Raw genomic sequence first — 25,592 nt, forward strand, 5'->3', positions numbered from 1 at the left:
CGGTGGTTCTTTTCTCACTTGCCATCTACCCCTCTCCCTTCCCCCGCCTTCCCCAGCTTGATAGATGAGGATCTGCAACCTTTTCCATTTCAGAGATGTATATATTGCCAACAGTGACTTCACATGCCATGTTTGCAGGCCAAGGGTGGTGACTGAGAGAGCAGCAGTTGCACAGTTGCTTTTAATTAAAAGATTCCCCATGGCAACTTTTAGGAATGTGGATGTGCACAATTCCAGGAAGTGCATATAGGCCAGAGTTAAATCTACTGAACTGATACCTTAGCACAGTGATACATGTATCCTTTCAGGTGAACAAACATGTCAACCGGTAGAAATAGAAGCCCAAGAGGCTTTAAAAAATTCTTAAATGTTACAAGAGGGTAAAAAAAATAATAGTTTGAAGCAACTGGGTACTTACTTTTTTACTTTTTTATATTTGTAATGTAAAGGTAAAGAACTGCAGCTTCTGAATTAGTTCTAGAACTGGCAGTCAAGGTGAGTTCATAGTTTTGGTGCAGCTTGTTCCCAGCATGTTCCTTTTATTTGGCAAACCTGCTGCTGCTGCATTCTGTATCAGTTGCACATTTTGGATGACATCCATGCCCTGATAAATCTCATTTTTGTCCCATGGGATACTTACATTCATGGTACAATGCTAACCCAATGACACTGGCACTCTTCATATGAGGATCCTATGCCATCCTGGATTGAACCTGCAGTTAATAAGTGCATGAGCTTAATTCAAGTGAAGAGAATGTCAAGATGGCTTGGTAAGTGGTGAAAAGTGAGACAAAATAGGGAAGTAGCTGAAGCACAGACTTTAAGGGAAATCTTCCCTCGCTATATGTGACTGATTTTTCTGTTACAATATAACAGATTAGTTCAGTATTTTCTTTTTTGATTTATTCTGAATGTGCTGACTATACAATATGTTCTATGATTTTCAGAATAGCTATCCCAGTTTGGTTGCACAGGTGTGATTAATCCTGACTTTGGTACACAATGCCCGAGTGCATATGGAACAACTATGTATCTAACAATCTGGTCAGCAGATAAATTACTTAGACATAATAATGTTATACGTTTTTTGAAGTTTACTTTAAAAGCTTTGTTTTGATTGTTTTATTCAAATAGGTTTCCTCCGTTTTTTGATGACAACCCATTTGGTATATATCAGAAAATTCTTGCCGGAAAAATAGATTTCCCCAGACATTTGGATTTGTATGTGAAGTAAGTATACAGGATTTCATTATGGGCATATTTATTTTTAATTACTTCTTGAGCATTATTTGAAAGGATCTACTTAGGAGTATACCTTCTTGAAGTTTTTAAAACTCTTTGCTGGAAAGTATTTTGGACTAAATTTAGCCTTGAAATCAAAATGAAAACATTTAATATAGTTTAAATCTTTCTTTCTCCCACTTCCTATGAATACCTTTTCAGGAACAATGCTTCACACAATGTCATTATTAAATTTGTAGTAGCAGATTTGATGAGCGTGCTCCAGCTTTTATATCTGTTTATGCTGGCTGATCCTAGTATTCCCTGCTTGTACAATGTTTTGAAAAATGGCTGCCCTTAAAATGCTGCTGCTACCACCAGTTTCCTGTAGTTTCCTCTTTTTACGTATTGTATTCAATACAATCCTTCTCAACAAAGAGTACACATCTTCAGATGTGCTGTCTGCAGTAATTTCTGGGCATATGGCCAAAAGATGAACAATACAAAGTTGATTTCTCTCTCATTTGTGACTAGGTCATCATGATGAAAAGCAGTTAACCTAGGGTACTGTTGATATCTGTTTGTAATTTTCAATTACACAGTAATCAGAAGCTTGTATCATCTGGTAAATCCTAATGATGTGAAAGACATTCTAGTCCTGCACTCAGCATGTGTGTGAAGTTCCATTGCTCAATCAGTACCAACGGCCATCAATGAGGAGTTAGGCATCGTACCCTTTGATACTCTTTTCCTGGTTCTCTTTTTGCTTCTCTAGGTATTCTTTTAGTATCTGTCTTGATGGATAATCTTCCTCCTTTTCTGTGGGAGTCCACACGGCTTTGTTATTTGTCCTTCATTTTTTTCTTTTTACACCTTTTTGGATGAGGTCCTCGAATGTTAATTTATACTGTTGACTAACCAATGTCATGCTTCACTCTTAACCTGGTTCCCACTATCCAGTAGGTATTTTTTTCTACCTCTGATCTCTTCCTTGACTTTTCACCATTAGTTTAAACCGAACTCCCTGATTTTTTTACTATCAATCCACCCCCTATCCTCTTAGATTTTTTTATGCTATCTCAGCCTCCTTTTCCCCACCTCCTTTTATTCCCTCCCATCTAGGTTGTGCCCAAAGAACTATTCATCTGCATGATTTCCATAACATCTAGCCTATAGAAACTCTTGGCAAGGCTTTGATCTGTCCCCTTTAATACTGCACTTTTTTTCCCCCATCTGTTCCACTTAATGCCTGTATCATTCCCTATAATCCATGGAGGAAAAAACTGCTTTTGAATTGTTCGTCTGACACCACCTTCTCATCTTCCTCTGTTTCATGTTCAAATTTCTTGTTACTGCTAGTAAGGCCCTTCATAAGTCTTTGCCCTTTTTTTAAAAAAAACTTCTGTATAACCTAGTGTGTTTTCACATTGCTTTTCATTTTCCCTGTCAGCCTCATTTCCCGCAATTATTCCTTTCCATCGTCTACATGTGAAATTCCTGAACTCGCATGCCCTGGTCATTTTCCTTTTCCAGTTCAAACCTATTTTCAAAACCCACTTCTGACACACATTATGAGAATTAATGATGCCTAGGTTTGAAGGTATTTGTGAGTAGCTGTCCCCACACTACCTCATTCCCTCTCAAAATGTAGAACTCCTAATACTACCTTCCTGACCACTCTATTTTGAGGTGTGTGTGTGTTTGTTTCTTTGGTTAAACTCTTTAGGGCAAAGATGTCATTTGTTGTGGTTTTGGACATGCATAATGTTGGAGGTGCTACTGCAGTCTAAATAATTGAGCTGATCTAAGATGTCAGCACCCACTTTAATGGATTGCTATATTTAATGAATTGTTAGCAGATGTGATTTTTTTTTAATTCTTTGTATAAAGTAAGACATTAAGGAAGCACTACACTGTCTCTGAATGCATCCACATTAACATCTGCATCAAAAGAGAATGAGGAACACACATTCACAGCATTAGTGACAACTCAGTGTATTTTCTGTGTATTTTCTGCCTTTCCAAGGGTAGTTTCAAGGAGCAGTCAATGCAGGATTTCTACTACTTGTTCTGCTAGGTGTCCTTAAGTCACACAGTGCTGGTTTAAATGACACAATAAGCAGCCTCAGATTGGGATCCAGCAGTAGATCAAGTCCTTTATTCCTAATTTGGATTTCATGTCACTGTGCTATTTGAAAGGGTGTTTATTTGTTTAGAACAACAATGGATAGATTTCTCATTTCCCTCACTCTTCCCTAAAAATGCCCTATGGGATGGACTAGGAGGAGAAGGAATAACTGAATGACTGAGTCTAAATCCAGTCACTTACTGGCTGAAATGTTTATGGGAGATTAAGGAATCTTCCAGTCTCATGTTTGTATTCCTGTATGTCTGACAACTGAGTATTTTTCCCACTGAGTTTCAGAAATATTTACTCTGCTAGATATGACAGTTTAAGCTATTTAGCAAATTTATTATTCAAGTCACCATCATTAATATGCCATACTAAGACTTCTGTGATGTGTTACAATCCTCTCTGGTCTTTTGGGCAATGATTTATTTTATCCTGGCCATGTCCTTTGCAATTGTCGTCGTCTTGTAATAAACCCTGGTTTCTCAAAGGAAAAAAAAAAAACTATTTACTGAGTTAGATAAGTGTAGATCTGATTTTTCACAGGTTTTCACCAATGTTTATCCAAGATTATTTCACTAGGTATGTCTACACTACAGCCCTATGTTAGATGTAATTGCTGCCAGGGCTGCAAGTCATACTGTGACAGAGCTCCTTTTCAGCCTTATTGGGTCCCACGGTTTCAGGTGGGTTGCTTGTGTCCGAGGCTCATAGAAGCCCTCAGTTTTGGCACTTTCCCTAGGGTACCAGTTTACTTGCATCATTGGCCAGCATGGGGGAAAAGTGGGGAAACCAAATTCCATAGTCTCTGTGCCCCCTCCAGAATGCCCCGTTCCCAAAGCCAGTCCTTTTCCCAGGCTCACCCTCTACTCCAGGTACCAAACCAGGAACCCCCTGAAAGCAGTTGCCAGCAAATGTCTCCAATAAGAGCTTTGTGACCACTACAATTCTCTTGGCTGCTTTCGCCAGCACCATTCTTACCACAGGCTCTTCCTTCTGGTATCTGCTTGTTCTTGCTCTTCCTAGATTCTCTATAGCCCCTTCTCTCTTTAGATCCTCATACGCACGGAGCCCTTTTTAACCAGTCTCAACTGGTTCTTAATTGACCCCAAGTGTTCTGATCAGTCTGACTCACTTGACTCTGGAAACCTCTAAACTTTTTCAGTTGGCCTGATTTCACTAATTGATTCTAGCAGGTTCCTGCTGGTTCTGGGTTAGCCCTTGTTAGTTTACCCTGGGAACAGGGACCTATTGAATCTGGGGCTAATATATTTCCCTTCTACCACTCTCCTATAGCCCTCTGGCCTGACTCTGTCACACTACCCTCCTTCTGTCGGTATTGCACGACCTCATCAAGTGCACTTCCACCGACTGAAGAGGGGCAGTATAAAATGCGGAGCCCTCCACACAGCTCCCAGGTGGAAGCCCAGCTGCTCTCTGTTCCCTGCTGCCTGACTTCCTTGTCAGTTTCACAACTCCAGCATGGCGGCATGAAATTAAGACTGTCTACAGCTGATGTAAGTAATACAGTGTCTACACAGACACTGTCTCTCCCCAGCTACACCAACATAAGCCACACATCTCTTGAGGAGGTGAAGTAGTTATGTTGGTGTTGTAGGGCACTTACATTGGCGGGACAATTCTGTAGTGTACATTGACATAACTACATTAATATTAGCTATATAGTATAGACCAGGCCTTAATGGAGTTATTCTGTATTTACACTGGAATAACAAAGACAAATTTGATTGTTGATTTTGTTGTGGACTAGTACTTACAGATGTAATACTTTTGATTTCCTAAGTGTAGTCTCAGCTTTTAAAAAATTGAATTTAGCTTTATGCGAAGCTCATAAAACAATTTTAGGGTCTCAAAGTATGCATTTCGTTTTCTTTGGGGGATTTATGAATGAAAGCCATTCTCCACTATATTTTTAAGCTGAAAACTTGCTGTTCCACATTTTTTCTCTTTAACGGAGGTAGAATTCATTATATTATTGACTAAAACCTAAAGAAAACAATTACCTGTAAGGTCTAGTCTAGAACAGTGCTTTGAACAAAATTCAATTTTGATTTGAGATTTGGAATGCCTAGCAAAATGCAAAGGAAGGTTAGACACTACTGGAGGGTAAGGAACTTATATTCCAAATCTTTTCTTAAGAAACTATACTCGCTAGTGAGATTCACCTCCATTCTTCTGAGAGAGTTTACCTGTTCTCATACCAGCCTGGAACCCTTTGAATATTAAATCTTCTGAAATATTGCAAATGTGAATTATTAAAACACATAAATTGTTTATTCTGGTAAAATAAAGTGCTTCCAGTGGGCATATCGTAATGAAATAAAACAATGACAGATTTTTCCTCTGTTACAGGGACCTTATTAAGAAACTTCTAGTGGTTGATAGGACAAGGCGGTTGGGAAATATGAAGGTTAGTGTTACATGTTAAAAAATTTATATATGAATTTTGAGTTCCCTTGTGTGTGTTTTGTAACTTAGACTAAACATCTAAATTAGTATGTGAAAAATAGTTAAATTTGTATGTTCTGATTTTTTTTTCATATGTGTACAGGTTGGATGAAAGCTGAAGTTGTATCTCTATTTCACTTAGTTGCTGTTACTGGTATTGAATGTATAATTGAACCACACATTCATTTGAATGTAAGCAAAAGAAAAAAATATTAGTACAGAAGGAGTGGCAATATGTATGTGATGGGATGATCCATTGCATTAGGACTGCCATCTGGCATTTTGTCCAGATGCACTCCTTTCCTTTGCAGTTCTATTGCTTTGGCCAGTTTTAATGGTTATGTTCCCAAGGGCACAATCTGCAGTCATATGTGTAAGCATGTCAGTGACTAGCTAGAGTGTGTAACTATTTTCCAGCTCTTTTATTTAATGCTGCAAACATTTGGAAAATTGCTACAACTGCTACTAGGTGTTAAAAATATCCTTTCTCTGGAGATGAAGATACCCAATCTACATTGGCTTCATTTGGAAAGTGTGAGTGGTTTTCCATGGTTTCAGTTGGGTCTCCTGTAAAATTGTGGCATTCCTATAGCCATAGGTATCAGCATTGTCGTTACAGTGAAAATTCACAAGCAGATTTCACATCACCCACTTGTCGTCATTCTGTTGTGGAATTAATGTAATACCATGGCCAAAAGGAGGTGAATGTGCAGCTTTTCTGATACAGTGGTGCATATGTATATACACATTACACAGCATACCCTCTAAAAATAAAACAAGGATAAAAAATATCAAAGTGTAATCCTATCACTTTATATCCTGTTTAATGGTTAAGTGGAATGAAAATGAAGTATTGAGATGTGGGCATGCTAGAAATTCCTATAGATTTAAATGTGTACTGTCAGCTTCCCACACAGCTTCCTACTGCCCTTTCATTCAGATAGTATCCCTTTAATAAAATGTTCTTTGTTGCCATTTTCATACTGTTCTAAATCTCGTGGATGTGGATCCCTTTTTTCAAAAGAGAAGCTTCTTCCACCCATCTTCATATTGCCTTTATGTGAATCTATGGTGCACTCACATCTTGAATACTGTGTGCAGATGTGGTCCCCCATGTCAAAAAAATATGTTGGAAAAGGTTCAGAAAAGGGCAGGAAAATTATTAGGAGCATAGAATGATTTTCATCTGAAAAGATTAATAAGACTGGGAATTTTAGCTTGGAAAAGAGACAACTAAAGGGAGACGTGATAGAGGCCTATAAACTTATGACTGATGTGGAAAATAAATAAGGAAGTGTAGTTTACTACTCATAGCACAAATTAGGAGTCACAAAGTGTCATGTTTCTGTGTACTTGCTTATTCTGAATAAATAGTGCATAGTTAAGCATTGTAACTTAAATGTAAGAGAGCCATGGCAATCTCGCATTTTTATGTTTGATGTTTCATAAATTCCTTTAAACAGTGTGGGAGGATAACTGAAGGGAAATCAAAGCTTAACTTTGCAAACAGAAGAAACTGGGTTAGCAATTAGAAAATTCAACACTTAAAACTGGAATTCTGATTGCTAGTACTGTTTAACTGTACATTGTTTCTTAGGTAGCAGTATAAAAGGCTTTCCTAGCATATGCCTGTGTGCATGCCTCTGTAGATGTGCATGGGCCTCTTGCACAAGATGGAATGCTTTTAAGTAGCAGTGGCTGTGGTCACACTTATGCCTTGTGGGTTTATGTGAGCGTGTGAAGGACAGGGTGGATTCAAGTCCTTTCACATCGCATAACAGTGAGACAGAACAAAGTGAGCATATAATCTGCTGCCATATAACTTTGGCTAAACCCTCTGCAGGTCTTTTAAAAACCTTCAGAACTTCAGTTATCTTGACTTATAATTTCAGTAATTATTTCTGCCCACCTGTATTGACTAGTGACCAGTACAGCCCTCTGCACCTTGGAAATTGAAGCCTGTGGGATTGAATCCCTGTCTATTTTGTTATGAGTAAATCCCTTTAATATTAACACAACAGGTGTCTCTCCTGCCTAGGAATCACATATACCAGACAGAAATTCAGTGTTCCTGTTGCTCTCTGCTAAGATAAGTAAGTCATGATATGTGAGGTGGAAGTTCAGGGTAGGAGGGTGGGGGAAGTTTGTAATCATTTGCAAAGGTTTCATGAAACGTTAATAAGACCAGCTCCAGAGTTTTGCTAGCGGGCAAGCTAAAATCATCCATGTTCCATCTAGCAAAAAGCAACACTGAAGTTCAGTACCAAGAAGATGATGATGGCTGAATTAATATCCAACACAGGGGTCCTTGACAACCCCAACATCTTTAGTATCAAATCCAGTACCAGTGCCTTTGGTATTCAAGTCCAGCACTGACATTCTAAACACAGAGACTCTGGGAGAGAAGCAAAATATCATCCTATAAGGACAGACTGTTACAACATCAAGGACTGAGAAGGATCAGTCTGCAGCAGAAAAGACCTTTCTAAGAGTTAGCCCAATTATGGCGATGTCTCCCTTAACATTGACACCTGTCACAGAAGATGAATCCAGAAGAGAACTGGGGCTGCCATTGATGCAGAACAACCTACTAGTACCTCTATAGATATCCCAGTACTAAGAGTGCCAAAGCTTCCTAGGTATCAAGTCTAGTACAGTAGATGAAGTCTACTACAGGTTGCACCTCCAAAAACTGGGACACTCTCTGGTCTGGAAACATCTGTGGTCTGGCAAGGCCATGAATGTTGCTGGACAAGGGAGTCATGGCTGGGAGCCCTGTGGTAGGAGGACTGGGAACCTGGGGGCAAGAGGGCTGGCAGCAGCGGGGCTGGGGCTAGGGCTGGGACCATATCTGGAGCCCCGGCATCAGCAGCCCCAGTAGCAGGGACAGGGCAACAGCAACCCCAGTAGTGAGACCGGGGCAGTGGCAGCCCCTGTTAGCGGGGATGAGGCTGCTGCAGCAGCAACTCAACAAGAGAGCTGGATCATGGCAGCCTGGCCTGGAGGGCTGGGACCAACAGCAGAGAGCAGCCAGTAGCTGGAGATGTTCCCTGGTCTGGCAAATTCCCTTGTTCAGGATCTGTCAGGTCCCAAGGGTGCTTGACCAGAGAGGTCCAACCTGTACTTCAAACAATGGTCCCTAATGTATTCCACTAAGGCATGTGCACCATATGTCTGGAGCCAGTTACCTTGTAAGTAGTATTGCATGTGAGTATGGGCGTGCACCTTTGGCTTGCCTCATGTTTTTGTGCCAAGTTGTAGAGGGTGGAGAGGACCTACTGTGAGTATTGTTCATAATTAGAAAATTTTACTGAGTTTGTGATTTATGTAGTCGTTTCGATAATCTTAGTTTTAGGAGTAGAAATGATTTCCTTGTGGAGAGGATTTCATGGAAAGAGTATGAATATTGCACTGTGCCAAAAAAACAAACAAACAAAAAAACGGAGCTTTAAATCTGCACCATCTTCCTGCATTCTTTCTTGATTAAAAAATCATCAGGACTGCTTCGGAAAACCCACATTTCATCCAGGTGCGGTTTCTGCTTGTCCTTCCCCTGCTGTATCGGAGAAGGCCAAACTTTCCATCTCTGAAAGTATCTCATGAAAGTTGTCATGAAACTTCAACCTAACCCAGGCCACTCCTTCCTTTAGTCCCTTTACTTCAGCCTTCAGCAGCCAAGAGTATGCCTCCAATGACAGATTCTGTCATTGGCAGTACCATCACTATGAATCCTGCACCAAGGCCTAGTGGGGAGGCAAGGAACCATGCACTTGAACATGACAAGTCTTCTTCTAAGACTAAAGAAAGGAGAGGCTCCTTCCACCAGTTCTAGTCAATGGGACCCAGCATGTTCTAAAGCATACAAGCATGAAAAGAGATCACAGAAACCATAGAACTTTTGGTATTTGGGTACCAATCCACGTGCACCTGTTTGAGCTAGAGAGCCATCTGTACTGGAGAAGATGTCTGCTCTCATATGGATTCTAGGGACAAAGTAAGTACCTTTGGCTCCAGAGAGGTCAAGAAAACTTCAATAGCCCCAGGAAGTGTTTGCTCTTACATAGAAGTGCCCATGCCTTCTGAGAACTTCTGCTTCCAATGAGCCTTTTTGTAGATCCATGCTTTCAAGAGTACCATAGATGAAGTTGATCTTGGAATTTTTGTCTTCAAAGAAATCTGAGGGACAAGGGGACATCCATCTACTCCTGCCGTTCTGAGTACTTCTACATCATAGCAGTATCCTCTGCACCAGCTTCCAGGGATTTCCTGATTTCCCTCACTAAGGGGCTCACCACAAACAGTGGTCTATCAGGGATCCTTGCCACAATATGCATCTTCAGAACCGATTTGTTAATAGCAAGGTAATAGTAAGAACATTACTTCATCCAGTAATGGATGCCGAAGATACTTCATCACATCCTATAGCCACAGGCTTCATTCGTCTGCTTTCCCCGAGAAGATACAAAACACTATCAACGAGAACTTTCAATGGCTCCCATCTTTCCATCCAGAAAATGGATGACTCTTTCCATGCGTTCAAAGATTAAAGAGAGATACTTTATTTCTTGGGCACACCTGTGCCAAATTGTATATACTCACTGCCAACACACTTTCTAGGGGTTTTTTCCTCCATTAGTGGCCTTCAAGGAAGCATCAAAAGATGCTATCCTCTGCTCAACCATTGTGTCTTCATCCTTTCACCCTCCTCCAGTTTAGATATTGCTTGTTAATCACCCTCAGTGGAATGCCATAGGGATCCTCACTCAAAGAAGAGGAGGAGGTTTTTACCTGTGGTCGAGATTCATAGAATCATAGAATCATAGGACTGGAAGGGACCTCAAGAGTCATCGAGTCCAGCCCCCCGCCCTCAAGGCAGTCTTTGAGATGTGTTGTCCCTATCTGTATTCCACTTCCTGACCTCCTTTCCCTCTGCTATTGGTCTTTTGGATTTGTGGTGGTGAAGGAACCGGAGAAACAGTCCACCTTTTATCAACTCAAATAAATCACAAGGGCATGTTCATGGATCTATATATGTTGCTAATTTCAAAATTGATGGCTCTGGATGCATGGTGGGTGTATGTAAGCCCTCCGTGGAATACAGATCGCGACAATACACCTTGAAGAAGCCTCCAGTGACAAGTAAGCATCCACCTCTTAAAGTTACCAGAACATCAGTCTTTAAGTAGAAAACTTCTCCTCACAGTCACCGGCTAAAGCACTTGGCCAGACTACCAAGAGGATCCAGAGCCAGAGGCCAGACACCATGAGGACCCTCTCCGCAACCAGAGGACCTCCGGTCTTCACTTCCTGAGGAAGCAGAAAGCTCAGCACCTACACTGGCATTTGATGACTAAGTCATTCCAGGAGCTCCACATGAGGGTTGCTGAGTCTCTGAAGATAGAGATCTCAGTTTTATTGGAGAAATCCCACAAGCTGTTTGTTTTATTCGCTTCAGGTTCAACAAGGATCACTCCTTCATAAGTGAGGGACCCAGCTAAGGTCCTATGGTAGACACCAACCATGATAACACTTACTGTAAAACAGCTTGATTGGAGGTATCAAATACCTGTAATATCCCTCTATGCTCATCATACTAGGTTCTTTAGTCATGTCAGCTATATATAAGAAAATCTGAGTAAGAGTTCTCCCTAGGACAGAGTGGTTCTAAATTCATCCAAAGATGATCTTGGAGTTTCACCTTCATCAATCAATCAGTTTTCTTCCCAAGCCATGTTTGGCAGGAGAGAAGAAGCTATGTATTTTGGACACTTCTGGAGTCTTTATCTATTTTCTTGACAGGATCAGACCTTTTAAACCTTTTCACCCAGCCATTTTATGGTGACTTGTGGCTCATTGAAAGGCCAACTCATCTCATTGCAGCTAATTTATAGGGATCAGTTAATGTATCTATACCTATTAACTATTAGATAAGCCTTTTCCTTTGATTGAAGCATATTTTAGCATAGTCACATCTTTGGCTTGCTTAAAAAATGTGCCACTGTCTAAGATATGCAAAGTAGCAATGGGGAGCAACCCACACACACTTGTCTATTTGTTATGCCTCTGATGTGCTAGCTAGATCTGATACCAAGTTTGGGAAAGCAGGATTCAGTAATTAGTTGACTAATCCAACTGCAGCGCCTCACTGTCATAGTCCAGGGAGGATGTTGGTTATCATTCACTCACAGTGGAATCCACGCTGACTAGAATATCTCAAAGAACCACAGTTACTGGAGGGCAACAAATAAACTCTGGATCAGTGCCTTCTACAAAAGAACTTAAGCCTGTGCTTAACTTCTTACATTGAATAATCCCATTTAAATAATTGTATCAGTACAAATCCCAGGCACACATTTGCGGGACTACTCAGAAGATGGAAGTTAAGCACATAGAACAATGTTTTGCCAGATAAGCTCTGAGCTGGAGAACTGTTTCCCTCTTCCTCTCCCTTCCCCCACCTATTGCTCATGACATTTACTTAAAAAAAAAAATGTACAAAACCAAACTGTTGTTCTAAAGGGAGAAAGTGTCGCTTCTGTTTTTGTACACACAGCCAAAAAAGGTAATCTGTAATTAGGTGATTTACAGCAGAGAGTAATCGGTTTGTATATCTAGAATGAAATGTACATTTAAAAACTTAAGAAACACAGCACTAAACCATATTTTAAAAGGTCATTTTAAGGGCAATTATTTTCTAAATCAGAAGTCTCCAATCTAAATTGGAAGATCAGCCATCTGGTTTCCAACTGCTGATGGGAATCATGGACATCTGTGTAAGTGCATAAAACACAAGAACACTGTTGTACATGGCACGTATTGTCTTTTATACACAGTACAATCTTTTAGTATAAAAGGCCACAGAGGCTTGGCATGACATCAAGTAAAAATAATAGAGCAATATGCTAAGGCTTCAAAACTAAATAAGTGTTTGTAAGTTAACAGTGGTTCAAGCCCTCGTTGGCATACATTCCCCAAGAAGGAAATTATTCAGCTATGTGATAAATTAAATAAGTTACACAGTGCATATGCTCTAAAAGAATAGGTATTGCAAGTAAAAGCTGTAGATAAAAAGAAATCAGATAATCTATAGAGACCTGAAGGACTGGTCGGATAGAGCTCTTGAGCTGAGGAGGTGATAGGAAATGACAAAGTAAAAGAGCAATGCTTATGGAAGAAAGAATATCCAATATAAGAAATCTTGAACACATAAAATGGGGTTTTGTTTTAATAACGGAAGATGGAAGAAAGTTAGAACAAAAAACATTTTGGAACATTATTCCTCCCTGAAAACTAAAAGGAATGTAAAGAAAACTGTCAGGTCCCTCAAGTACTATATATTTATAGGCTGAGTTTTCATGTCTGGGATAGACATCTCTTTGGTGCTAGTGTGCGGTTGAAGAAAATAATACCATATATTTGCATTTAACTGGAAATATTTGAAATCCATGGAAATATTTGCATTTAAGTAGATTTTATTTGTGATGGAGGGAGTATGAAGATTTGAAACTGCAAATGCAATGTTTATTAGAACTATAGTTTTATTTAAAATACACACAATTATAAAGCTAGACACTTAAGACAGACAGCTTGATGCTGTCGGCACTAAATCTCTGCTTTGGCCATTGCTGGGAATAAGCATGTAAGTGGGTACTGAGAGGACCAAATGAAATTAGTCATGGGCAAGACCTTTACAATCATTTTCTTTATTAGGATTTAAAGTACATCTGAATTTCTGTACATTTTCATAAATGTCACAAGTTACAGTTCAAATGGTACTGCATTGTGAAACTAAGCAGCTTTGGGTATAGAAGAAGATTACCACATCTTCTTAGTGCTAGCAGTAATGCTCCACACTGGTAGAACTGCTGTAGTAACCAGGGAAAGAGAAATATGACCCTTACATTAAACTGAAAAAAATTATGTAGTTTCACTTTTCAGAAACAGTTACTGCAGTATTAGATCACATGGATTTGTACCAACCAGTTTCCATTACAGATGTGTCAAATTCCAGCTGCAGAAGCTAAAAGACTTTTATTTGGGGTCACAGGAAAATTTAAGCACTGGAAGAGTTTAGTTGTCTTCTTTTGGCAGACTAAAAAATAATTTGAAGAGCAGCTACCAAAAAAAAAAAAAAAACCAACCATAAGTGCCCCCAAAAAATTAAGTACATCAGAAGCAGGAATCCTGCCAAGTAATGAGTGAATCTCTAGTTGAGCAAATCACTAAAGAAGCACTCAAGGAAGACAAGGTTGTTGCAGAAAAGGCTAAATAAATTCTTTGCATCAGTCATCACTGCATTCTGTCTTAGGGAAATTCCCACACCTGAGTCATGTTTTCTGGGTGGCAAATGTGAGAAACGGTTCCAGAATCAGATTGTTGGTTGGTGACATTTTGGAACAGTATGATAAATTAAACAATAAGAAGTCATCAGGACCAGATGATAATCACTCAAGAGTTCTGAAGAAACCTTGTTGTGAAACTGTAGAACTACTAACTGGTATGCAACCTATCGTTTGTCAGCCTCTCTACCAGAGGATTGGATTTGGAATGGTTTCTGTATAAAGAGAGATGGAAAAAAAGATTAAGACTAATCAGCTTGGAAAAGAGATGACTAAGGAGGGATCTAACGAGGTCTGTAAAATCATGAATGGTGGGGAGAAAGTAAATAAGTGTTATTTACCCCTTCATTTAACACAAGAATTGGGGCTCACTTAATAGGCAGCAAGTTTAAAACCGACAAAAGAAGTACATCTTCATGGAATAAATGATCAGTCTATGCAACTTGTTGCCAGGAGAGGTGAAGGCAAAAATAGAGTTTAAAAAATAGGTAAGTTCATAGGTCTGACAATGAGTGTTAGCCAAGATGCTCAGAAATACAACTCTATGCTCCGGGTGTCTAGATCTCTGATTGCCAGAAGCTGGGATTGGTTGATTGCTTGATAGCTGCACTGTTCTATTAATTCCTTCTGAAGCATCAGGCTCTGACCACTGTCAGAAGACAGGATAGTGAGCTGTCTGGGCAATTGGTCTAACCAAGTATGTCCATTCTTATGTTCTCCCTCTTGGTGATTTAACCATATGTTGTTCCTTCTCTTCAGGTTTCTGTTTTTCTACCGCCATTGTCCAGTTTGCCAGTTTTCTTTTTGTGTCTGTCTTTGTACATTCTTGTCCATGTACATCTTTGGTCACTCCAACACTGCACACAGTTTGTCTGCTCATCTTTGGTTTCATCTTTAATTTTTTCTACTCTGACTTAAAGATATGTCCAGAGAAAGAACAAAAAGTCATTTCTCTTTTATTAGTTCTGCTTTGTCCCGTGAATGGCTTCCTTCTGTAATCAGGCAACAAAACTTAGGCAGATGCTGGACTCTGTCTGAGCCCACGGAAAGCTTGGAAGGCAAGAATGGCTGGCAAAAGTGGCAGACAGACAGCCAAGAGACGAAAAGGCTGATAAACAGATGTTGCTATCCTTACAGCCACTTCAGTTGAATTCATTTGTAGATTATAACCAATCTATCCTGGTAAGGTAGACATGAAGAAATGTTTCCAAAGGACAAATGCATATTGGCTTTATGTATCCAGTCTTTCTTCTGTCAAACTTTATTCAGTTTGATGCTCCTTGAGCTCAATATCAAACAGTGCATTAATAAGAGACTCTTATTTCACACCTGACAAAAGGATTACCAGGCAGAACATTTGGTTTATTATATACCATTCCAAGGATATAGCCAAATCTGCCAACCAGATTATGAAACATGTACTTAAGTGTTTTCTCCCATTTTCCATCTTGATGTAAGACCTACAGATGTTCCATTCGCCCTCTTGACCAAGCTTTTAAAGACCTCTCTCCACAAATGTGCAGGGCCCTCTGGCCATGTCTTCAGCTAGGAGCTGAGGGAAAGGCACGTACTGGTCTGTGTGCCCTCAGTGCCTGCTTTCACCCTACCCCCTAAGATTTAGTCTGGGCTATATAGTACAAGTCATGGACAATGAATTTTTGTTTACTGCCCATTACTAAATGGTAATTTTAGTAATCATCAACCTCAAGGAATAGTCTACAACAGAAATCTCTGTTTCCTCAGTAGTCAGTGATGCTAGAACAATTTTTGGGAGTGGGGGTGCTGAGCTACACATTCCCTTACTCCTGCCAGCACCCTTTGCTACTCCTTAGAGCTGGGGCCAAGAGCAGGACCGTGGGTCTGAGAATGTGGATGTGGTATGGAAGTTGGAGGCTGGGGCCACAGCTATGGAGGATGCAGAATCCCAGGCATGGGGCCAGCAGCCAGGGCCCTGCATGTTGGGCTGGCAGCGAGGATCTGAAGGCCAGCATTGGCAGCAGAGCTGGCAGGCAAGCAGGGCTGAGCCCCTGAGTATTAACAGGACACAAGACTGGGAACCTGGGCAGCAAGAGCACAGGGTTGGGGACTGTAAAACTAGATGATTCTGTAGCTCCCCCTGCAATGCTACTTCCTGCGCATATGGCAGTAGTGGAGACTCATGTCAGATTAATGAGTAAGGTCTAATGTCACTTGAAGTTTTGACACAGATTTTCAGTAGTGCCTGCAATTACCCCAAATTGTCATTTCTCCCTGTTCTCATATCTCAGAAAACAAAGCTAAACTTCTACACCTGGGAAAGGAGTAAGTGATGTTTCCTCAGAGAAGCGATTCTTTGAGATCTCTTCAATGCATTTCCATGAGTTTTTTTTAATTTAAAAAAAAATCTAAAAAGGGCAAATCAGTCATTTCATATTTTTATAACTGTTTAGTTAATTACATCTCCCTTCACAATACAGTTGTGCAACTTGGGTATCATAGACTTATTTCATAACCTAGGACTAACTGTTAACAGAGTCAAATGTTAGCTGACCTCATAGAGAGCTTCATTAATTTGAGAATACTGGCCTCGGTAGAGCCTTCCTCTAGTCTAAGTAGAGGAGGTGTCCAAAATCAAGTCATCAGTCCAGTTATTTGAGGCTCAACATCAGTTACTCCTGCTTCACTTTGTCATTTTTTTTCCCCTTGAGGTGAATTCCTGAGCTTCTTTCCTATTACAGAGCCCCTATCCAGTTTTCATGAACTTTGTAACTGATCAAACCTGGAACTTCAATGATAATTATCCTTCTGTGGTTTCTCTCCCTCCACCTCCCTCCCCCCTGCCTTCTTCTTGTCATAGGCTCAGGGATCAATTGCCATTGAGGTGATTCCTTTATCATCAGACTTCTTGGTGAAGACCGAAACAAAGAAGTCATTAAGCACCTCTGCCATTTCCAACTTTCCTGTTACTGTTTCTCACTCCTCACCGAACAATGGGCCTGTCCTGTCTTTGATCTTTCTCTTGCTTCTAATCTATTTATAGAAAGTCTTATTCCCTTTGTCATTTGGAGCACTGCTGGGTGCTGAAGTGCATACCGCTCATTAAAATTATTTGTGAGCTAGATATAGATATATATAGAGAGAGCTCACAAAGAATTTCGAAAATATTTTTTTCATATATAAAATCTGAAAAAAATATTTTCAAAATTCTTTGTTAGTTTTATACTTTTTTTTTCATGAGTAGTAAAGTGCCAGGAGAGAGAAGATATTGGAGATTGGGAAAATATACTCACTCAACCTAAAGCTTTGGTATTGGGATTCTGCACTTTCCCATGACCTTGTACCACATATATGAAATCTTTAGTGCCACTGAACTGTGGAAATGCAGATCCCCACAACCCTTTTGCAGCCCAGGAAGGGGGTTTCAGTGGTCTAAAGAGCTTTTCACTGGCCCTTCATACCACTGAGAAATCTTATCCAGCGTATATAACTAGATTGAAGAGCTTTTCAGAAATAAAATAGAAGCTTATATTCTAAATAAATAAATTTGTATAGTAGCAAACTTTTTTATTCTCCCTGGTTATTTAATGATCTTGTGGAAGCTTTGCTATTTTTCTTTTATATTTCTCTCCATATTATAGGGTTATGAATAACTTCTGGTATTCTGGAATTTTTTTTAATGTAAAGTTTGAACTTAAGGGGGGGTTAAAGGGAATAGTTTGAAAACAGGTCAAGGTTTTATGGCATTCACATTACCTTACACTCTCTTGTTTGTTTGTTTGTTTTTAAAGAATGGAGCAGATGATGTGAAAAGGCATCGGTGGTTCAGGTCTATAGAGTGGGAAGCTGTACCTCAAAGAAAACTAAAGGTATTTTGTACAGAAATCTTATGTAGACTATGGTAATCAAAAATTATTCATGCAATATATCTTCTGATAGTATATAGAGATATAATGTTGCATGTGTATCTAGTTAAGAACTATTACAGAATAATTTGAAATGTATGTTCATATGATTCATTTACAAATATTGATTCTTTCAAAAGATATGCTTTACATTAGTCCGTATTTAACATCTGCCAAATTGATGTGGGGTTTACATTACACAATCTGAAACATAATCTGAAAATTATATCCTTCTTTGCATACATATGTCTCATTACACAGTAACTGATAGCTGTTTCTCAGAAATAATGATTAGGCATATTTTATTCTACATTTAAATCTCTTCTCAGATCCAGTGCAGAAAAATCTTTAAATAAAATGTAATGCTTTTGGGTGGGGGGAATTAATTTATTATTAGAATTCTAACAATTCAGAAGCACTTACATTTAGCCTTTATAGAGGAATAAATGCATGTAAAAAGATAATATAGGCTAATTTAAGTTATTTGCAGGTGTAACTTCATCCTTTTTTGTTAAAGAGAAGGTCAAGGTGGTACAATTCCACTTAATCGTTAATGTGATTTATTACACCACATAATGTCAGTCAGGTATTGCTCAGACACATTTGTGCTTGCGTATTTATGTATGTATGTGAAGCAGTAAACTTCTGGATAGAATTTCTGGCTGGAATAATTGAAACTTTTGAGAACAAAGAGATTATTCGTGTTTTCTCCTTTTCATGTAGATGTTGTTTAAAGAGAGCCATATGTGACTGTTCAATGTTAGAAAATAATGCTTCACTTCAGATGTTTTATCCATATATATTGGTATCTCATGTTTTTTAAATTATCTGCTATAGAAACTGTGTAAGCAAAATGTGAATTTGGGGGCACAATTCAGAGAGATAATGTTTTAAAAAGTATGTAGTACTTAGAATTGAACATGTCCACATGACAACTATTCTACTGAGATGCATTTTACAGAAGGACACATTTACTTGGCGATTATACAAAGCCAATTAATAAGGTGCATAAGCACTTAATGTTACAGCTTTGAGTCCAAACACCCTTGATATTCTTCTTTTGAATAGCGGTGTTCTAATTAAGGAATGATTAGTCCCTGTGAACTTTGACATTATGCCTTATTGTCATGTCATATCAGTCCTATCACAAGCTCTAATACTGTGGACACAGATTATGTTGGCCAAAAAGTACTTTTGTTTCTATAGTGTGTACCTGTTCTCTGATAAAATAATCCTTAACTGGGGGGGGGGGAACCAATTTTCATAGAATCATAGAATAATAGGACTGGAAGGGACCTCGAGAGGTCATCGAGTCCAGCCCCCCGCCCTCAAGGCAGGACCAAGCTCCGTCTACACCATCCCTGACAGATGTCTATCTAACCTGTTCTTAAATATCTCCAGAGAGGGAGATTCCACCACCTCCCTTGGCAATTTATTCCAATATTTGACCACCCTGACAGTTAGGAATTTTTTCCTAATGTCCAATCTAAACCTCCCCTGCTGCACTTTAAGCCCATTACTCCTTGTCCTGTCCGCAGAAACCAAGAGGAACAAATTTTCTCCTTCCTCCTTGTGACACCCTTTTAGATATTTGAAAACCGCTATCATGTCCCCCTTAATCTTCTTTTTTCCAAACTAAACAAGCCCAGTTCATGAAGCCTGGCTTCATAGGTCATGTTCTCTAAACCTTTAATCATTCTTGTCGCTCTTCTCTGTACCCTTTCCAATTTCTCCACATCTTTCTTGAAATGTGGTGCCCAGGATAACTGTCTACTCCAGGATTTTTTCTAGTATGAAATGCCACAAAAAACCATAATTCTAACTGACGTTCATATACTGGCAAAAGTTGCTAATGTAGAAGTGTCCTCAGTGTTTGTGATGAGTTATCATATGCATATCTGATCTTCTAGAGAGAAAGGGAAAGCTAAGAAAAAATTTGTAAGATCTTACACTTGAATATTCTTGGTTTGAGAATTGGAATACAGAGAATTATCTTTTCATAATATCTTAATTTTTCTGGTATGAGTTAAGCTTTTACTAAGAGATTCAGTTTATAAATGTGTAGTTTGTTTTGGGAAGAGGGAACAGGATAATAAATATAGAAAAGTCAGATTTAGGATTTATAAAGGATATTAAAGGAGTTAACCATGCACATTCCATTGAAATACAATAATTGTGTCTAAGGCCCTTAGGCCCCTTTACAGTTCCCAGGCTCTATTAATTCCCTTTTCTATATTTATCATCCTGGTTTCTCTTTTCCTAAAATACTTCTAAGATCCTTTTAAAAAAAATCTCAACCTAAAACTGAATTCAAATAACTCCTTTCTCACCTTCATCTAGTATCATAAGAAAAAAAGTTAAGGGGAGAGTGGACTTTGAGTTCATTATGCCTTTAAAACATTACGCTCTTGTCTCTGAATCTCTTACACAGAAATCTATGCATGTTTCTTCCAAAGAACCAATAAAATTAAATCTGTGCATGGAACAAGATTTCTTCATCCTATCTTGACTAAAAGTCATGGGTTTCAGCTATGTTACACAGTTGATTCTTTTATCACAAATATTGGAGTAGGCTGAATTAGCAAGCTAGCTCACCTTTTTAGGCAGCTATCTTTTCCTGAAGCTCAGCTTTCATTTAAAACAGGACGTTTCTGACTCTTACTGTGAAGAAACCTTGAAAACATTAAATGAGCACTAAGTTGTGCAGATGTCTGCAGAGTTGTCCAAAATAATATCTCTAATTGGTGTGAACTGCCCTGTTTATTTCAGTGAAGTGTGTTATTCGCAAACTCAATGATGATTTGGAATGTCAGTGTTTGTAACTATCCCAGTGCTCATTCAGATATTTGAGAAAGAATAGAGAAGATGCAGATCTGCATATGTATTATGAAAAGCATTTCATTTGGAGGCCACCTGGGAGAGGACTTTTGCATTTTTTTCTGCCAGCAATCAGTGGAGCTAAAAAGCCAGAGGGGAGGGACAGTACCCAGAGGTTCATGTGAGCCTCACCAAAGTGGAACTGATGCCACAGAGCCCATCTGGGTATCCGATACCTACAACCATCCAGTCCTCCCTCATTCAACAAGGGCCAGGTTTACTGTGAGAAGAGTTTGTACCAAGTAGCATCCTCCCAGGCTCTAATCGCTGCCACTCCTACTCTTCTGGAAGCTGACTCAACCAGCTGTTGTGACTGTGGTCTCACTGGGTTCATATTTTCAAGCTTTCCTTTCTAACTATGGCTGTGGGGGGAGGGAGGAATAAAAAATAAGATTTTGATCCATTCAAAAGACTGGGAACCACCTGCCCTTTGTGTCTCTGAATCCAGCCTCTCGAAGGCTGGATCTGAGCCCCCCTCAGAGAAAGGGAATTATGCCTGGGAAAGCCATCAAACTTTGGGTGATCATCTGCATAGTTGGCTCCGAGACATTTTGTGCGGATAGGAATCAGCTTGAGACTAGAGTTTGAGACGAAGACTGTTTTCCTCCTAGTTCCATACTGATGACATGACTTTGGATGTAATATTGAAATAACTAAGGAAGATAATCTATATCTAATGGGAATAATCATCAATTTGAGAATGTTTTCATGTTAAATTTTATTAAAGGAACTAATAATGTTCTGCTCTGCTAGTGGCTTTTTGCAAGTTGTATGAAGAAAGCTTTATATTAAATAGCTTGGTACTACAGGCAGTCCCCGGGTTACGTACAAGATAGGGACTGTAGGTTTGTTCTTAAGTTGAATCTGTATGTAAGTCGGAACTGGCGCCCGGATTCAGACACTGCTGAAACTGACCGCCAGTTCTGACTTACATACAGAATCAACTTAAGAACCCCAGGCGTCCCCAAGTCAGCTGCTGCTGAAACTGATCAGCAGCTGATTCCAGGAAGCCCGGGGCAGAGCAACTCTGCCTGGGGCTTCCTGTAGTCAGCGCTGGTCAGTTTCAGCAGAAGCTGACTTGGGGACGCCTGGGGCAGAGCAGCTGGGGTGCTGCCGGGTTGGTCCAGTAGTGCCCAGAGCGGGCGCTGCAGGACCAATCGGCAGCGCCCCAGCTGCTCTGCCCCAGAGTCCAAAACAAAAGCCTGGTCTGCTGGGGGGGGGGGGGGGGAGCACACTAGCTGCACCCCCCCCCCCCAGCAGACAGGGACACGGGGAGCAGAGCGGCAGCGGGGTGCCGTGCCTCTGAGGCTTTGCTCTGGCAAAGCCTCAGAGGCGAGGGACCCCGCCGTGGCTGCGGCTTCAGTCTGGGTGCCTGTGGTCTGCTGGGGATTGTCCCCAGCAGACCACAGGCTCCCGGACTGAAGCCGCAGCCGCGGGGGGGTCCCGCGCCTCTGAGGCTTTGCCAGAGCAAAGCCTCAGAGGCGCGGGGAGCCGCCGCTGCTGCTGCTTCAGTCTGGGTGCCTGTGGTCTGCTGGGGACCTGCTGGGGACCATCCCCAGCAGACCACAGGCACCCAGACTGAAGTGGCAGCAGCGGCGGTTCCCTGCGCCTCTGAGGCTTTGCTCTAGCAAAGCCTCAGAAGCGCGGGAACCCGCCCGGTGCCCCTGATCTGCTGGAGACGGTCTCCAGCAGACCAGGGGCACCGGAGCAGCTTACGAACGGGGCTTTCTCGCCCCGACCTCCGGGGCGAGAAAGCCCCGTTCGTAAGTGCGGATCCGACATAAGTCGGATCCGTGTAAGTCGGGGACTGCCTGTATTCTAGTGCCTTTGTAATACCAAGCCAAAGAGACAGGGTTGCTAAATTTGCTCCTTAGAAAAGGATAGGAGGTTTGTGAGAGAAGGCAACATCTGTTTGCTGCATACAAACCCATCTGGACAAAGAGAGAGAAGGGAGCCCTGTTCTGTACTTCAGGCTCAGAAGAAAAGAACAATGGTGATTATGATGCTAGATGTAAGATTGGGAAGGCTATGAAGACTGGGAATCCTCAGGCTAATATTAGGAACACGAAGGGCCTTCAAGGGAAGCCAAGAACAGATGGTTCCTCACCATCTCTCCACATTTGCTTTAAAATATTTTGTGAGGTAAAATAAATTCTTTTTAATAAAATATTGTAAAATTAGCATTTGGGGATGTGGCTACTTTCTTAAAATAAGGAATTTGAACTGCTGAATGCTTTTCTACTGCAAAATTATTGCAAGTGGAGAAAAAGCATAAGATATTAATGACATGAATGAAACATTTTAACAAACTTAAATGCCCCAATTTGGGGGAAATTCTGAAAACAAATATAAAAAATTGCACAGATTTCTTTTTGGGTAGGGATTGGAAAGAGGTACCTTTACTGTTACCAACAAAAGGAACTACTAATGTCATCATGGCAAAGAGGTATTAAAAATATATCAATATTTAATGTGACCAAATCACTTATTGATATTCTACAGGAAAAAGTTGTTTGCTCATTTATATTTAACTCTGAAATGTTAGTCACTAGGCAATTATGGTACATTTCAAAACGATTAACAAGCTTCCCAGAATGTTCTGTTACAATCTAATCTCTTTACTAAATTGTCATTCTTCACAGTATGCAAGCACTGTGCTACAATTGAGAAGCCTTGAACGTACCTATAAATGATTAGAAAATCGTCTCTCCTCTTTCCTAATTATTTGAAGAGGGGTGCGGGAAAGTATTTGTTTTTCTTGTCTTACTACTTTCTTTTCCTCATCCTTTCCTTCATGGTGTTTCTTTCATTCTTTCATGTTTCCCGAGTATGAAGTCAATGGCAAGACATCCGTTGACCCTTAGAGAGAATTAAGCTAGTGATTATGGTCAAATCTCTAGGAAAAACCAGATGAGTTAAGGATGAAAGCTTCAGCTTTGATGTGATTGTTGTACTCTCTTCGGTTTAATCCAGAGTCAACATTGTTCTAAAGCATTTATTAACTCTGCTCATCCTTGTGTCAAAAAATCAGATCACAGAAATTTTATTCTCTTTTGTAACAGAACCATCATATCTGAAGATATGAATGTCCCCTCTAAAATCATTCAGTGTTTGCTGTCAGAATCTGTTACTGGCTCATTGTGCAGACCACATCAGCGCCCCATCCACACTCTTCTCTGTCCCTTTGATTTTTTTTCCCCCACTTGTCTTCCTATAGTGTGTCGCATTTTAGATAGCAAGCTCTTTGCACAGGGATTGTCACTTGCTGTTTATTTGTACAATTTCTACAGCATGGGTACCAACCTAAAACATGTTCAATAAGATGGTGAGTAATGAATTGAGATATTTATTGTCGTATTAAATGTCTATTTCATTTTTGTATTGTTTTATTTCTGGTCAGCCTCCAATAATGCCGAAGGTATCCAATGATGGAGATACATCTAATTTTGAAGCTTATCCTGAAGATGACTGGAACAAAACCCCTCCTGTGGCCCCGAAAGATCTAGAGATTTTCCAGAACTTCTGAGAGTGGGCAACCAAACTTGGCAAGGTATATGGCCTTCATCTTTGTGAACTGTAACCTGACTAAAATAGTAGCATGCAGTATGTAAATTGAAATTCAGTAGGGAATGTTGGTTTGTACAACAGAGCCTTATCCAAAAGAGAAACACCTTCTGCTTACTTATTCACATCACTACATAATTCACTTTGCAGATTTGGTTAGGGTGAGAAAAATGGAGAAGAATCGCTTCAGACCAGCGATGGGCAGCTAAGACTAGTGAGTGAGCTGCATGAGTGGCCCTTTGCCTCTGTGGGATGCATGATTGTCAGTGGTGGGAAACTTGCAGCCCACTGGGGTTCCTCCTGTTGCTTGCGCACCCCCCTCTGCCCTCTTCCCCCCCCACACACACACCTCTCGTGCACTGGGAAGCTGTAGCCCTGCACTTCCTGCTCCTCCCCACTCCCTCCCAGCACTTTTGGAGTGCCATGAATTTGCTGATTCATGCTTCATATCTGCTCCTGCCCCTTCCTCCCAGAGCTTGAACAACAACAAACAGCTGATTTGCAGCATTCAAGCTTTATGGGGTAGGGGAAGAAGCGGGGGCAGAGCGCGAACCAGTGGATTCATGGTGCTCTGAAAGTGCTGGGAGGGAGGAGGAGGAAGCGCGAGGCCCCAGTGTGCGAAATGTGCATGGGAGAGGATCAGAGAGGACATGTATGGGCTGCAGGGAGAACCCCAATGGGCCACAGGTTGCCCATCACTGTTCTAGACAGAATAGCTGTTTAAACATATAGTAAATGTATAAATACTATAAAGTGTACTAGATGAAGAGACACAGGTTGAACCTCTCTAGTCTGGCACCTTTGTGCCTGACTAGTGCTGAACCAGAGAATTTGCTGAATCATGGGAGGTCAGTGTTGTCTAGCAGCATTAACAACGTGCCCACTGCTCAGTGGGCTCTTAGAAGATATTTAGGGGTAAATTAGAGCTAGACAGCAGCACAGAACACCTGAGGGCCAGGACTGCTGGCTGTAAGCATACTTCATGGGGTTGTGGGAAACTTGGCCACGCCCATGATATGCAGCCAGCTGAAATCATGCTGGACCATGGATGATGGTAGACTAGGAGAGTTTCCATCTGTACTAGGTAAGTTTACAGGTGAGGAAATCCAA

At 40.5% G+C, this 25,592-nt stretch overlaps 1 protein-coding gene across 1 annotated transcript in view; it reads left to right on the top strand.

Moving 5' to 3' along the window:
• PRKX (protein kinase cAMP-dependent X-linked catalytic subunit) overlaps positions 1 to 25,592 on the top strand; it is a 112,878-nt gene that overhangs the window by 82,935 nt on the left and 4,351 nt on the right. Inside the window, exons 5-8 of the mRNA XM_075915508.2 lie at positions 1,135 to 1,230; positions 5,726 to 5,783; positions 17,928 to 18,005; positions 24,319 to 24,468. Of these exons, the coding sequence (XP_075771623.2) occupies positions 1,135 to 1,230; positions 5,726 to 5,783; positions 17,928 to 18,005; positions 24,319 to 24,444 (358 nt within the window). The 3' untranslated portion in view covers positions 24,445 to 24,468. The remainder of the gene's footprint in view (positions 1 to 1,134; positions 1,231 to 5,725; positions 5,784 to 17,927; positions 18,006 to 24,318; positions 24,469 to 25,592) is intronic.

The sequence above is a fragment of the Pelodiscus sinensis genome, chromosome 1, assembly GCF_052426305.1.
Source record: "Pelodiscus sinensis isolate ZL-2025 chromosome 1, ASM5242630v1, whole genome shotgun sequence".
Lineage (NCBI taxonomy): Eukaryota > Metazoa > Chordata > Testudines > Trionychidae > Pelodiscus > Pelodiscus sinensis.